The 16612-nt window shown below is 38.2% G+C and overlaps 1 protein-coding gene across 2 annotated transcripts in view; it reads right to left on the bottom strand.

The window, feature by feature from the left end:
* Positions 1-9192: 9192 nt before the first annotated feature.
* The window catches only part of LOC145771402 (uncharacterized), a 50458-nt gene continuing 43038 nt past the window's right edge, over positions 9193-16612 (bottom strand). For both annotated transcript variants that reach the window (XM_082583163.1, XM_082583164.1), the window contains exons 9-16: positions 16338-16487; positions 15218-15358; positions 14725-14945; positions 13709-13852; positions 12752-12881; positions 12341-12454; positions 11655-11749; positions 9193-10915 (exon numbers count right to left, since the gene is read on the bottom strand). In XM_082583163.1, the coding sequence (XP_082439289.1) occupies positions 10775-10915; positions 11655-11749; positions 12341-12454; positions 12752-12881; positions 13709-13852; positions 14725-14945; positions 15218-15358; positions 16338-16487 (1136 nt within the window). In that variant the 3' untranslated portion in view covers positions 9193-10774. The remainder of the gene's footprint in view (positions 10916-11654; positions 11750-12340; positions 12455-12751; positions 12882-13708; positions 13853-14724; positions 14946-15217; positions 15359-16337; positions 16488-16612) is intronic.

Here is a 16612-nt window from a genome sequence, read left to right as displayed (position 1 = left end):
AACCAAAAAGGATATTTGTGGCTGCCATAGTGTGTTTGTATGCTAAGTTGCAAAATATAATTTATGTTCAGGATGCAAAGTTTTGGCAGGCTTATAATGCATTATAATATAAAAGCAGAAATATCACAATTAGAACATTGTTAAAGTATAAGTAACATAAAATAGAGTGCCAATGAAATGATTTAGTTTGGTGGTATGATCATATAGGTATGCAAGTGAGTAATTAGAAAACCAGCAGAGCTCTGGGTACTGGTAGCTTTGAGACAATGAAACAACACAACAATAAATGTTATTTAACAATTAATTTGCATAATCAAGTCCTGACACTAAAACTAAGCTTACATAAACTATTGCTTTAAAAGCATAAAAATTCAATAGTGACAAATTAATCTGACACTTTAAAGATAAAAGCAGCAAAATTCAGTGGTATTGCTAACAAAGCTTTTCAAACACAGCCTGCACAGATTAATTATTATTTGAAGTGTATTTTTAGTATGTACATAACCAACTGATTTAGTACATCAACAAACTAAAATAAAAAACAAACCTTTTTTTAAAACAATCTACAGTATGGCAAAATCCAATTGTGTATTGCTTTGTACAATATTTTATATTATTTTTTTATAGATATATAGGCTACTACATTTATACTACCGGTATTGCTTTATTATTATAGGTACCGTAGCATAAACCTAATAGGCTTTAATATTTTTTGGCAACAGTGGCCGAATATGAGTAGTTTTGGTTTTAATACTTGATTTATTATTACCTGGTTTATTTAGATTTGTACACCAGCTCCAAAAGATAAAACATAACATCCAGAAACACAAAAAGAAAACACCACATAAATATTATAACTCATAAGCGGACGGTTTTTTGATTGTTATGACAAGGTATATAGGCTAATATCTTTGCTTGTGTAGGGGCATTGCCTGAAATGAACTACATACCAGTACTCAAAGAATAGCTGTCAACAGGATGGCGACACCCCTGGGAACTGTTGTGGTAAGGAGTGATCCGGGTATGTGCAAGTGCAACTTTTAGTAATTGTAACTTTTCATATAAATACCAACTGATAATGAAGAAAATACCACCAACAAGCCATTCAATTGCAATGAGAACAACAGACTGTCATCGCAATAATGTCATAAAAACAGCAATTGAAGGAGTAGACCTGTTTTGTAACTAAACCAATTGAAAACTGATGTGTTGGAAACCCCTAAACTTATCGGGTGGTGGCAGCACCATGCGTCAAGATCTGATAATGTAAAATGCGTGTGAGTTCAAAGAATCTAAACAGTATTATTATTATTCGAACAGAAACTCGCCACTGGAACCGTCTTCGTAGACCTATCTGCCGCTTATGATACCATCAACCATAGGGCCTTGCTTCTTAAACTAGATCAAGTCATCAAGAACCCCACAATCAACCAAGCTATCCAATCACTTCTTACAAATAGACGATTTTTTGTTGAGATGAATGGTCGAAAAAGCCGATGGAGAACCCAACGTAATGGCCTGCCGCAAGGCTCTGTCCTTGCACCTATCTTGTTTAACATATACACCAATGATCAACCAAAACCCCCCAACGTACGTCGTTTCATTTATGCCGACGACCTCTGCCTAGCTACCCAATCAAAAAACTTCTCGGTGATAGAAAAGACCTTAACAGGAGCACTCTCCGAGTATTCCACATATTACAAGTACTGGAGCCTAAATGCAAACCCTTCCAAAACCCAAGTGACATGCTTTCACTTGAACAATCATAAGGCTAGCCAAAAACTTATCATCAATTGGGAAAACACTGCTTTACAATATACCCCCTTTCCTGTATACCTTGGCATAACACTAGACAGGACCCTATCCTATAAGACACACCTACTGAAGCTTAAGAAAAAATTATCTGCTCGCAACAACCTTTTGCAAAAGCTGGGAAACTCAAACTGGGGAGCAGATGAGCACACACTGAAGCAAACAGCACTGGCTCTCTGTTATTCGACCGCTGAATACTGCGCTCCAGTATGGGCTAGGTCAAGCCACACCAAAGTAATTGACTCCGAATTAAACCAAGCATGTAGAATCATAACTGGCACACTCCGTCCAACACCAATCGCCGACCTCTATAACTTAGCAACTATAGCCCCACCTCATATCCGAAGAGAAGTCACTACAAAAAAGGAAAGAGTAAAACAAATATCCGACCAACGCCACCCTCTCTATGAACACAAACTTATCCCAGCAAGACTCAAGTCACGCAAAAGCTTCATCAAAGTCGGCCCATTGGAACACACAAGCGCGACAGCTGCACGACTAGAAATGTGGACCTCTGAGCCCGATAGGACACAACATCCTGCCATCCCAAGTCCTTCCGAAAGTCTACAACAAACTCCCACCCTTGAGAGAAGAGAGTGGTGCTGCTTAAACAGAGCCCGCTGCGGAGTCGGGAGAAATAAAAGCAATCTTTTCCGATGGAAGATGACTCCTGACCCAATGTGTGATTGCGGCCTAGACAATCAGACAATGAAGCACATCCTCACCAACTGCCCCCTTAGCCCTTCATGTGATGACAACGACCTCAAAAACATCACAAACAATGCTCTTACCTGGCTCCGACACTGGCGTGACAAGCTATGAATGAATTTATTTGCGTCAGACAAAGTTGTCCATATCCACAACAAAAACAACAAAATAATACACAAACTGCAAATGCACAAAGGTCACAGAGAGCCACTTTGGATGCCGTCGGTTTAAAAGCTCACTAAATGGGCTATCTACTGTTACAAATTTACATACAATGAGCGTTGGAAGAATTGAAAGTATTCAGAACGATAAAAACAATCAGATGACATCAGGTCTGATATAAAGCGATTTGAGGAGTGAATACAACGGTTGATAAACGAAAACATGTTTTTCCTCAATAAAGCATCAAACGTTGTTATATTATACATTAGGTTTATACTTGATATTCACGGGCACTGACATAACGAGGCAAGTTGTGCAATATTCTAAAAGAATCATTGTAAGCAACATGTAATCGTTTTATACTAGAAGATCTAAACTTGTTCCACAACTGGGATGCGTAAAGGACATATAATAAGAGCGAAATACAATGTTTTTTACAGCGAGTGAGCATTTAGCGAAATGAGATTTTGCATTGTTTGCAGCACAGTACTGAGAGCGTACCTGCCTTGAAATATCTTTTTCATCTGAGAGAGAACTCTCAATAAATACACCCAGGTATTTTACAGAGTCTGTGAACACAATTTCAGATTTCCCTAGATGTAGCAGAGGAGCACGTGAAAGATAAAAGTTTTTTGGCGAAAATAACATACCAAATGACTTTTTAGAATTGAAAGTAATTTCATGTTCAACAGCATACTTGTGGCAAACATCTAACAAATTTTGTAAGCCACACAAACTAGGCGAGATGCAGCAAATGTAATCAGCAAACATAATATGATTTAGACAAGAGTTGCCAACATAGCAACCAACTTTTGTTTTATTGAGCTCATAAGAAAGCTGATCAATATATACTGCAAAAAGATAGGGGCTTAACACCCCACCTTGTCTGACTCCATTGGACACATTAAATGATTGGGACAGATGACCTCCCCACCTCACTTGCATGGTTTGTTTACTATACCAGTATTCCAATAAGCGAACAAAATACATAGGCACGTTGCGTGTGATAAGTGTTTTAAACAACAAATTATGATTGACTTTGTCGAAGGCTTTTGAAGCATCCAAAAAACAGAATAGACATGAGTGTCATGACTGATATAAGGGTGAAACACAGAAACAGGCTGTAGAAGTTTTAGAAAATAATTTTAACTATATTTGATGTAAACAGTAGGCTAGGCTACGGTACGTGTGAGCACACTAGAAAAGAAAATGCAAAGAAGCCTAAACTTGCTAATATGGTTGCTATTTAAAAAGAAACAACTACGATGTTAATGCTTTGTAGGTGAAGTGCTACAAAAATAACGCTGTTGTGATAAATAAAGTACCTGCGCTCACCCTTGACCCAAAAGGTGTGGTAGCCTAAGGCTATCTTGCTAGTTGTTCAAATTGCAATTCATGTCACAATCAACAACAGATACATGTGTAGCTAACTGCTCTAGGCTGCTGCTGAGCTGAGTCGGAGTCTGCCTCGCTTTCTGATCTAGTCTTGTTCTGAAACGATCCCTGTTTCATATCTAGAAAGCTAAAACCTCAATTGCTAAGGTAACAAGGATCAGTAGTCAGTAGATGTAACAAAAAATATATTTCGCACTTGTTAGTGCATCGTCAGTTCTGATGTACAAGTCAGCAGATACAAGTGTGATAGAAAAATTATCTACTACATTAATTCACCTATTACTGTGCTTTCATAAAAACGATTGCTAATAACTGCGTCTTTTAATAAAAGCATACCATACGATATTTCTTGCACTGCTCATGTTTAACTGCAGGCTGAAAATTTTGCAAAAAAATGTGACTTCTTGGTTGCCATACGCGTTGCTATAAAGACGTCATAGAATGATATTTTAGCTTATTTCCAGCTGTTTTTCAATTAGGGGACGAAAAGAAAATAAGATAGGACTCAATCAATCAATGTTTTATTTGTCAGTAACAGGAACATAGGTATATGTTTGAAATATGCAATATACACAATACAAAAGTTACACAAGTTCCCATACCAACAGGGAGACAACGAGACGACCATACGGTCTACTAGTCAATTGCCACCCTACGGAAATTACGATTTTGCCATTTAAAATAAGCTTACAAGAGAAAAAAAAATAATAAAAAATAAAATAAAACGTTGAAACGTTCCCGCGCTTCAACAACAACATACGCACAAAAAAAAACCCAAAAAAACAACATATTGATGATAACGTAGGCCTAAACACAAAATTCCATGAAGCAAGCAGAGAATAATCAAGTTTCCGAAGAAACTGACAAATTGGTTTCCATAACATATCACTTACGATGCACTGTGGCTTTGTAAAATTAACGTTTTGATCTCTTTTTTGAAACAATGAAATGATAAGTTTTTTAGCCTACTTGGAACCTCTGACCAGAGCATTGGTCCCAATACCTGCATGGACTTTTTGCCAAATTCTGTGTTTGATCTATTTATAAAATAGTTGTTGCTTGTTTGATATCTTGTGTCATGCTGATGAATAGATGAAGCATTTGTAAATAAATCACAATACGTAGACGGATACTGATTCATATAAACTTTGTACATATGTTTTTTTATTTCAATGTTATGTATGTCTTTTAGTTTCAAGATGTTCATTTTGAAAAATAAAGAATTAGTGTGAGCATAGTAATTTTGTTTCGTAATTATTCTTATAACCTTTTTTTGTAATTTTATTAAAGGATCCAGTGCACTGTCACAGGCCTTTCCCCAGCTTGAAATACAATATTGCAAATGACAGTAAATCAAAGCGTGATACACATCATTTAAAGTGTCTGTGTTGACATAATTTCTGAGTTTAAGCAACGCCCATGAACCTTTTGCTACTTTTCCGCAAATTTTATCTATGTGATATTTCCATGTTAATTTGTTATCTATGTAAACGCCAAGGTATTTTATTTGATCTTTTTGTTGAATGCTTGTGTTACCAATGTTAATGTTAAAATTTTTTATGTGTTTTTTATTTGTTATTAGCATGTATTCAATTTTTGAGAAATTTAACGATAATCTATTAAGCTTCAACCAGTTGTAAAGTTTTTGCATTTCGGCATTCACATCGTTCTGCAAATTTATTTCACATTTGTCGCTCATGGTAAGATTGGTGTCGTCAGCAAATAGTTTAACATTCATGTTTGTTGAACTTAGTAAGTCATTTGTAATTTGTATACAGTAAGAAAAGAAGGGGTCCCAATGTCGATCCTTGGGGCACACCGCAGGTAACCTGTCTCGAGTTTGAAGAGATTCCATTGACGATCGTGTGTTGTAGACGATTGCTGATATAGCTTTTTAACAATTGTAATGGAGGGCCCCGAAAACTATATGTTTGCAGTTTCTGTATGAGAATAGTGTGATCAACTGTGTCGAAGGCTTTAGCTAAATCAAGAAATACTCATTGCGGTATGAGTGAGAGAGAGAAACATTTTATTTCGTCTGTTGTGAGAATAGTAGCCTACGGTACAATTATAGCCTACACAATACGAATAAAAATGATAGTAAAAGTATGAGTGTAAGTTTTCTTAACTTGAACAATAGTGGCGAGTTTGATACTCTACCCAGTGATCGATTTCGAGTACCGTATTTACTTGATTGTAAGCCGCGGCTTATAAAGTTTTTTTTCCATCATGTTTGCGGCTTAAACTCAAGGGCGGCTTACAATCAAAGGCGGCTTACATTTTTTCTTTTTGTCTTTTTCCTTGTCGACTTTGCCATAGATGTTTTGCCGTGTCTGATGCCGACAATTGTGAATTTGTGACGTGCATTTTAAATTGTCACATGCATTTATGACGTGCATTCCAAAGAAAAAAAGGAGTTGTCAGTTTTATTTATGGTACTTAATGAACATACCGGTAAATTTGGAGAGTACTGCAGTTTCAGCTTTGCGTGTAAACAGTATTTGCGGCTTACATTCAAGGGCGGCTTACATTAAATTTTTAACACTATTGCATGCGGCTTACAATCAAGGGCGGCTTACAATCAAGCGCGGCTTACAATCAAGTAAATACGGTAATGGGTAGTACCAAATTTAAGTCATGTAGACAACCGGAAACAGACATTGCCGTCGGCTGCAGCGTGGGTCAGGTGTACGTCGGAAGACGTACACCGATGCATAGCGCTCAAGTCCGCTCTCCGCAATGCAGGATAAAGATATGAAACAAACAAAAAACAAACTCCATGTGTAGCCTATTTACCATCGTAATGTAGCCTATCCTTACCAAAAAATTACTTTGTCTTCAACACCAATTGTAATTTTACGTTGTAATTTTATGTTACATTTTTTGTCCAATTGTGGTCCCATTTATATTTCGTCTGAGCCTGGTTGATTGAGATTTTTATCTATTAATTGACTGTCTAATGAAGTTCCGTTTGCCTGAATAATATTCTAGTTAATTTGACTATCTGACTCCATTGAACTCTTTTCCCGCAATTGTTACTCGAATTATAATTTTGAAGTTCTCAGAAGGTGTTAATATAATTTTGTAGCTGTAACAAAATAAGTGTAAGAATTAGTGTATAGAAAAATAATATCTTTAATTAATACGTTTTAGAAGTCTAATTATTAACACAAACAAATACGAGATTTACTTAACGTTAAATACGGGATTTATTTAACGTTAAATACGAGATTTATTTAACGTTCTTTTTTATGTAGGCCTATCTAGTCTTTCTTATAGGCAGAATGCAAGCCTTTTTATGGCCTGCTCTCTTTTTTGTCTTTATAATATTCGATCGCTCCACTAAATGATCATTTCTGCAGGAAGGCAGAAGACTTGCTATCTTCCTGCCAGTGCGGAAAGTCAGCAACTTCTGCAGCATACACATACTTGTACCTTTCAAGCATTTAATCTACTATTCCTGACAAATAAATCATTGCTTGAGTGACTATGTGCACAGACCAATTTCAAGAGGTAGCCTACGGTAGGTTACCGTACGCTGAACTATAGCCTATTTGTGGGCATCGGTAGCCTATTTGATTTCAAAATTAATCCAGTGCCGGGATATATTTCAAAAAGTACCGAGTTATTTTAGCAGTAATCGGTACTTTTTGTCAAAAAGAAAAATTTCAAGCACGACAAAGAAACTGGTCTATTTTGCTAAATCATCGAGTTCACGCTCCCTCTCACGAAATAAATAACTGCAACGCTAAGTGGGTTGGTTTTTAAATCTTTATCTTTGGACAAACAAAGCCTTGATAGGTTCATTGTTCCTGGTAGTTTCGCATACTTGTAGAGGCTTTTAGACGCAGTGCCGTTTACCGAGATTGACAGAGTAAAGTTGCCGATTGTTGCCAGAGAATTATTCCATCCAATAGGTGCCGCTGAGTTGAGAGCAGTCTTTAGAATGCGCTTCTTAAGCGCACACCCCGAGAGCCGAACCAACGCCGCTTGATCTTAAGGTTTCTTCGTGCATAAAGTCGCTATCGGAGCGGATATTTTTAGAAATCTTCTTGCACATACAAGTAGAACTCGGTTAATCCGGATCTTCGCCTAATCCGGATGAAACTGGAAGTACTAATGATTTGTAATCTTTTTCTTGAGAAACGGCTTCGGATTATCCGGATTATTTAATCCGGATCTTCGCCTATTCCGGACAAAAGTTGCGCTTTCTCTATCGCTTTATCCGGATTTTCCCGACAGTTTTGCCATTTTATGCTAAAACGTAACGTGGCTTAGAGCGGGAAATTTCTTTTCTATTGTTCCGTTAATGTGACGCAATAAATCATTGCGGATTTCTTCTTTTCATGAACAGTAATCCCTCCTAACGCAAAATTCGTGCGCAAATGCCCAAACTCGTACTGTCACTTGAAAAGATGTCGGTGGAATTTTCGGCGGTATGTCGGTGATGTTTTTCCAATAGAAGACTTTGTTTGATTTTTTGTAAGTTTTCCAAAGAAACTCGTCTTCCGTAACTGTTTTCAAAAGTTTTGAGTGACTACAGATTATTCCGACACGCATGTCTAAAGATATAACTTTTGCCAGTGTGTTCTTGCGTTAAACGCAGAGTCTACAAATAGTCAAATACATTCGTTTTACATGCATACTGCATTTCAAAAGAATTCTATCGCTAATATGGTGATCGCGCGTCTCGGAATTGACAGATGACCACACTAATGCGTTCAATTTCGTTGATTTTTACCGATACCCTTCTATCTAGGTAACGTCAGGCTTGATAGAACCGTCATCGGTTAATCCGGATCTTCGCCTAATCCGGATGGAATCGCCAGTCAAATCGAATCCGGATTAACCGAGTTCTACTGTATATTTGTTTGGTGAACTACCGTACACTGTGGTTACCGGTACTTCAAACACTTTTAACAATTTGATCATATATTTTTTGCATTTATCATAAGCTTTGAAAAAAAAGGGCTGGCGGTTAATAGTTAGCTTGAGTGTTGAAATACGTTGTGATTTGACCTATTCTGCAAGAAGAAGGCTGCAACTAGTCAACTAAAAAGTTTCTATAAAGCGATTAAAACTAAAGCACGCACTCTCAAACCGTACAAGTTGTTTTCGACCGGTAGGCCTACAAATTTTCCACGTGTTTATTGAAATTGTAAAAACAAACACAAAACATCGTAGTTCCCCATCAGCTTGTGGGAAAATTGTAAACCCGACAAAACACATCATGTAGCTGATGAAACAACTCCAAAATAAATAAGTGGAACAACATAAATAGAAAAGATACGTGGAACTGATAGAGACTTTCCCCAAGTAAATTCAGGTTATAAATCTTAATATATAATGCTAAGTTACGACACACTTTATCTTCTATGTTAAAATTGCTAGATAAAATGTAAACTTCCAATATAAGTGATTACAAAGAATGTGAGAAAGGACGAAACAAAAGACTTGTACTGATGTAGAGAACGCTAAGTGTTTCAGGAAATAAATTTAAACATCGTTTGAGATGTTCGTTCCCAGATGAGTTGCATGAAAAGAGCGTTTTCACCTTTTTTTAATATTTGGCCGTCAACGGGAAAAGGGTCACAATAGCACATGGCAGAACAGAAAAGATGAGAATGAAAAGTAAATTGTTAAGCAGAACTGCATTGGTGACCATGCCAGTGAGTTGAATACATTCTTCGCGCTTTATGTTGCACGGTTTAATCCATAATACACATATGTGAAACTTTTATCAATGGTCAAGTCGTACGCCCATCCAGTAACGTCAAAACATTAAAGCATACATTCAGCACCTTTTTAATGCAAGGGATAGTTTTTCAAAACTACAGCATGAAAATCCTGCAGTTCAAAGCAGTGACACTTGTGCAGTTAGTATTGTTGAAAAGTTCAACCAGTCTGGGCATCATAAATCTTTTCTACAAATACTTTCTAAACGGGGTTGCATAAAAGTTTTTTTTAGTGTTCTTGGCAAAATTTCATCATAACTGTCTGCTGCTTGCTGCGATAAACGTACTAAATAAACAAGCTGAATTTGACAAAATGGTGACAGGTTTGTAAACAGCTTAACGTGTCCTTAAAGTAAACGTAGCCAAGTCACAACTTTTGTATGATATCTGGAGAGCTTAACATTCGATAATTTGACATGACGAAACGGGCTACTGCAACTCTGTGAAGGATAAGTCGAGTACGGTGTGTTTTGTTCGTTTCAACAGCCGACATGTTGACAAACAGCAATTCACAAGACCACACAAGTATTCGCAGGCAGCAACAGTTATGAAAAGGCACAAAGAATTCGAGTTTCGCTTTTTAAAAGACTACGATACAATCCAATAAGCAATGTTTCACATTAGTGGGACTTCTTAAAAAGTGAACTCTAGTCCACCCTCCTTGACAGCATCGCTGGTTGTAAGTGCCTCGTGAATGCGACGATGTTGAAATTTCATCACCAGTTGCTGTGATTCCAGCGGACCACAAACGGTTGGTAAAGCTGTCAACTATAGTACGGTCAGGTAGCAGCAAAGTCAGCTGAAAATTATAAACTAGCTCACACTATAAATGTCGTGACAAGGGTGTTATGAAAACAAGCCGCCATGAACTGGAACGCTATGTCTCGTTTTGCACGTCGCAACAAAATCGTTAATTTTCCACTAATACGTTCAGGAGGAACCAAAGTGGTCAATTTGTTGGATCACATGTCCCATATTTCGGCCAGAAGAGGTGGGAGTTGCTTGTCTTGAACTTTAAGAGCAAAGATCTGCTCGCTGTGGTAATTGTTGAGCGAACGAAGCTCCACCAGCTTCATCAGGGTGCGCGGGAACATGAGAGGTTCCTTAAAGGAAAAGTTGATTTTCATTATTTTTGCTGCATAAACAGCTTTAGTTGAGGAAGATTTGTGTTCCACGTTCCACGACACACAATTATAAAATATAATCATTAACTATATTTCAATAATCAATAATTTGACAATTATTATATTATAATATCATACGTAAATAACTGTGCGTTGGTTGCTGATTTCTCAGGAAAAAATTCCCAGAACCAAATCATATTGAAGGAATACAGTGTTGTTACAAATATTGAAAAAGCGCTCTATTGTAAATCAAGGGTGGGCAACCTTTTTAACACAAGGGCCAGTTAGGAAAATGTAATGCTTACAGGAGGGCCGCACACCAAATAAACACAAACTCATATTTTCAGCAATGGAGTTTATCTTGTTTCTCGGCAGCCGATTTGTAGCAAGAATTGACAGCGATAGACACCGTGTTTCGCCCAAGAATGTCATCCTCCTGCAGTGAATTCAATTCAAGCTGGATTTCTACAGGCGCAAAACTTATTTCACAGGTACAGGGGAGTGAAAAGACGGCCATATCACTTTTTAAGCTTCGAAATTGTGTAAATCGAGATGAAAATAGCCTTATCTGGGGAAAAATAGCTGAAAGAAGATGAAGGGCCGCACAAAAAAATGGAAAAGGGTCGCATGCGGACCGCACGTTGCCCACCCCTGTTGTAGTACTTTAAATTGAGTGTTTACAGAAAGTCTAAATCCTTCAGATGAGTGCAACGGTCACCTCGGGGCGGTGGATTTTGAGATAAATCCTCAGCATCTGAACGTACGAATCCTGGACCGCCTCAACTTTGCCGATGTCTTTTAAATTGGGACGATCTGGTGTCAATAATGAACTGTTATGACTTTTACGTACATTCAACATAGTTTTATCATAAAATAAGTTAACAAATATGACAACCAATCAGTAAGCACGGTGATTCACGCTGAAGTATCTTCCCTCAAGCGTGGGAAGGACTGCATCGCAGCACTGAATGGAAGCTGTAAGAAGTTACTTGTAAACACAAATTAAACGTATAACCATTCACAGTAGATAGAGAGGGTAACGTTTCATTCATTTCACTTCATCGATGGTTCCTGGACACTTGGCTTGATACCTCACCTAGGACAACGTTAATGTCCCAACGATGGTAACTTATCCCTTCGAATACCAAGAAAGGTTCATACAATGCAAGCCAACTTGTTCAAAGATTCATAAGAATAGGAGCGTTGTGGGCTTCAAGGTCATGGCACAATATCGCAACAAAGTGCGAAATATAAATATAAAAATCCACAAGAATGCCAAGAGCTACTTTGTTTACAACCTAAACAAAAACAAAATATTTCAGGCAAAACTACCCAGCATTACAGTGTAACTGAATAAACTCTTTCACATAATTTTCATACGAATGACTCCTCAAAACCACATACCAGCTGAGAAAGTGTTTATAGCGACTAAGAGAGCATACTCGGCTTCGTCGAGACCCAGCTTCGCCATGCTCTCACAGAAGTCAAATATGGGGTCGACGAATTCCACCTGCATTCCTGCGCAATAACAAGGAAATTTATGTGCTGGTCACAGTAAACCTTCTGCGAAATAGCGAGAAGAATCCAAAGCAATTCATATGTAAAAAATTTTAGAAACAAGAAATACCTCTCACATTTCAGCAGCAAGCAGAAACCTTCATTAGATTAAATTGATGCAAGATAAAAGCAATGTTTTTTAACATAAAAAAAAACCAGTAAATTCAATCACGAAACGAAAAGGGGTCTTTCTTATGAAAATAACTTTATAAAATGATCGTGCCTCAATGTAGAAGTAGATATACTAAGTAGACCTACCTGCTCGGTAGAAGCTCGACTTGTCGTAGTATTTGCCGTTTAGAAAGTTGATCGCTTTTGACTTTTTGTCGTATTGCTTGGCAGCCCTCAGTAGCATTACTTCAATAGTGCAGGCCTTCAGTAACAATATCTGCAATGATAATAGTATCGTTTGTTTTAGTCATGTTGCTATCTTCTATTCCTATTATGCAAGATAAAGTGAGATACAAAACTACTGAAGTAAAATAGTAAAGACAGCGAAAAGTATGTAACAAAACTCTCAATTTTCCAACTATACTTGGAACTGCGCATTACTTTACCCTTGTATTTGGAAATCTTCGGGTATAAACCAGTAAAAGATTAGTACCGGTATGTTGGAATGTTTAATCGATTAAGTCTGTGGGCTGCATAGTCAAGTGATGAGAGCCTTGGTTCGGCGTCCGCCGAACCGGGTGTTCGACACTGCTGAAAAGCATTCAGCTGTATCGTTAGCAAGACACTTAAAAGCATGCCTGAAGGTGGACATGACGATTGGTTTCCTTGTCTTCCCATTCATTTAATCTTCAACTACCGGACCAAGTGCGGATACGACAATGAAGTCAGATGCTTTTGAAAGATGTTAAACTAACGACCTTCACAACTTCGGTCAGATTCAATGGTGGATGCATTAACAGTGGATTTCTTAAACTACCGATTAAATCAACCGTTTGATTGTATAATTAAGAATCAGATTACATCAAGTTTATCTGTGGATCAGTAATCGGAAGATTGCGGTTGGTGTAATAGCAAAAACGTAGTTCGCAAAAAAAAAATTGCTTAATCACCAGATTTTCTTGATCGGTAAATAATCCACTGCTGGTGCATTCAACCCTTTGCATATTTAGCAAAAAATTGATTGAAAGTGCACAAAACGCGGCTGTGGTGGCAAACAGATAGAGCAAACACGGTGCAGAATAAACAACAAAGCGAGCTACATACTTGGTCCTCTCTGGTCACCGTGAGGAATCCAGGGAGCTGCTTTGTAAACTCCACGACTAGTTGCACGATGAGGATGGCGAGCTCAGTGAAGTGAGCAAACCTCGAAGCACGACTCCGATGGGAGTCACCCATGTCCACCCAAGGCTGAAATGATAAACATCGATTAACAATACTTCCAACCTCACATCAAGATATCCAGACAGCAAATCAACCGTTTTGTACATTGATTCAACGCCTGCACACGTTGAATCAATGTAAAAAATGGTTGATTTGCTGTCTGGGTAGTAACGGTTTCATTAAAACTGGATCTTCAAACACAGGGGTCCGCGGCACAACAAAGGCTCTGCATTTACGGCCTGGTATATCAATGCAACACATTGTCGGTGCTATTGTCAAGGGTAGAAGTAGATGCGTTAAGTATTATAAGTGGTGACCTTCTGATTCAAATGCACCACAACAAAGGTTTCTAATTTTTCATTTAATATTATTCTATGGGTCATGAAGTCGGGATCTATGTTTGGAGGCAGCAAGTCAAAAGATGAAGCGGAGACAACAAGTTCACGTTGGAATGATGTCAGCTATTTCCAATGTGGTCTAATATCTAGCAATGAGGGATTCGGTAAAGGGAAAATGTGTAAAAAGTCGCCTGGCAAGCCCATATTGCAGTTTGATGTGAAACCAAGAGTTGGGAATTTAAAGTTCGAGCTAATGTTTGGGCAAACCTTTGAAATGTTTTGAGCATGGACGCAGCTACCAAACTTGAATATGATAAGTATCGTAAGTTGTTGCTTTTATCAAACTTGAGCTATTCCAATTAAAGTCAACAAAATTATGTGGATCCTCACTGCAAACTACAAGATACAATCAAAAGCCATGATCAACCATGAAAACCGGAAACCATTGGATGAGATTAAATCCCGAACACTAAAGGCTTTTGGGGCCAGCCAATCTGTATCTTTCTATTCTTTTAATCATCAGTGTCTTGTACAACGTAAAGACAGCACTTAGTGACTCACCGTCACTTTGGCAACGTCTTCCTGTGTGGGCCACTGGTATCGCGTCTCATTGATCTGTAGCATCTCAACCACGTTGCGTTGGTGGGAAGACAAGCTGGGAACAGGGTCCCCGGTGAATGAGAGGTTGGGAGCAAAATGACGTGGGGATGCGACAAAGGGATTGGGGGATTCTTTCTTTATTCTCTTCGCCTTGCTTCCACCGCTTACCTCTGACAACACATCTAAACGAAAAAATAAATTCGCTCTAACATGTTTTAGCTTCCAGTATCCTTAAAGATAATTCACAAATTTAACATTAAGCCAATTAGAAATTAATTTAAAGGCACAAAAAGCCATCTCAGAAATATCTGAATTTTGTGTTAAACGTCGTGATAACAGGTTTGTGTCATTTTGGTTTCTCTGTCTATCTATTCTTAATGAATTGTGAATTCGTTATACCATTGTGTTTTTTTTATCATGAGATGAAAAGATATACTTGATCGTCGCCACTTACTTTCCTCTTTCATGCCAGCCTGCCTGCACTTGGTCAAACGACAGAACTGGCATCTACGCCGCATGTAAGTATCCATTTTGCATTGACTGTCGACTTTGCATTTGTAAGTAGAGTTTTTAATTACGCTTCGTCGAAAGAAGCCTGAAAGAAAAGTGAAGTAAAGTTAAATTTCGGTGAAGACGTATTTAACGTAGTATAAATGTAATTGGACGTACGGTAATGTAAAACAAGCCATTAAAAGCAAAGAACGGCTGATTTATACCAGTCTGATATGTAGGCTTGGGGGTTAGGTCACGCCCAGATTGCAACGTGCAAATGAACATCAAATGTCTTAATCTACCAACGATATTCAATTACTCATGTAAGAGAAAAGCCATGCCAATAACACAGGCGACTTTCGATTAATAAACAACTGTTCAAGCCGATGAGTCCAGGTATCTTGTTTTCGATAAGTTATGGCTGCGGTAAGGCGCTCTGCTGCTTACGAAAAGTCAAAAACTTATGTTAAAGTCAAGCCATGTTGTCAATGATAAGGGTTAGTAGAAAGCAATGATGGAGAATAATTTGCCTTTAGACGAAGTCGTGTCATGTGCGAATTTGTAATTCTAAGAACTCTTCAGCGCCAGTTTGGTAGGCTGGTGGTCATTACGGCTGTTTGAACGAAAGACTTTTGTGCTGAACACTTGTAAGCTCGAATACTTTGAAAAGTTGTTGATCAAGTGAAACCAAGAAAAAGCATTTTATGTTGGAATGAAATAGTTTTCTTTTCAGCAATTCTAGTTAATATTTCTGTGGTAACAGAGTCAGAAACACCAGAGACATCAACACCTGGCAACTCTTCTACAGACTGCCGACGATCCCAACGAAACAGCCCTGTGTGAGAAGCATGCCAGGCAGCTGAAGTGCTGAGAGATCCACGCAACACCAACGGAAGCTATTTCCAAAAACAGGAAAGGCAGAAAAGCCCGTCCAAAAACCGTCTGGCGTGTTTTCATTAAAACTCAGCTAGATCACAGCAAGCACAGTAGATTCAACGTCTGCAGACGTTGAATCAATCTAAAAATGACAGCTTTTGCTGTCTGGGATAATGAAGAATGTATTTCGTGAGTTAGCCACTAACCTTTGCAACCCTCGCAGCTAAGTACGCCGTAATGGAAGCCAGACGCCTTATCCGTGCAAACAGAACACACTTCGTCGCCGTCTAGTTTAGGCGCAGGGCCTTTCTTGCGCTTCTCACGAAATGGGGTAGGTCGATGGGAGGTCGTAGGCCCTGAAAAACAAGAGAGGTTGGTTGCATTACATGTTTTGCGTATTATACTATGGCGAGTGTCACATTACAAAATGCATATATATATAACGTTCAATTCAGTAAATTGACTACTATTTAACTTAGCT

Source organism: Aplidium turbinatum, chromosome 5, assembly GCF_918807975.1.
Source record: "Aplidium turbinatum chromosome 5, kaAplTurb1.1, whole genome shotgun sequence".
NCBI classification, from domain to species: domain Eukaryota; kingdom Metazoa; phylum Chordata; class Ascidiacea; order Aplousobranchia; family Polyclinidae; genus Aplidium; species Aplidium turbinatum.
Note: the sequence above shows the minus strand (reverse complement) of the source record. Positions and strands in the feature narration are given on the sequence as shown.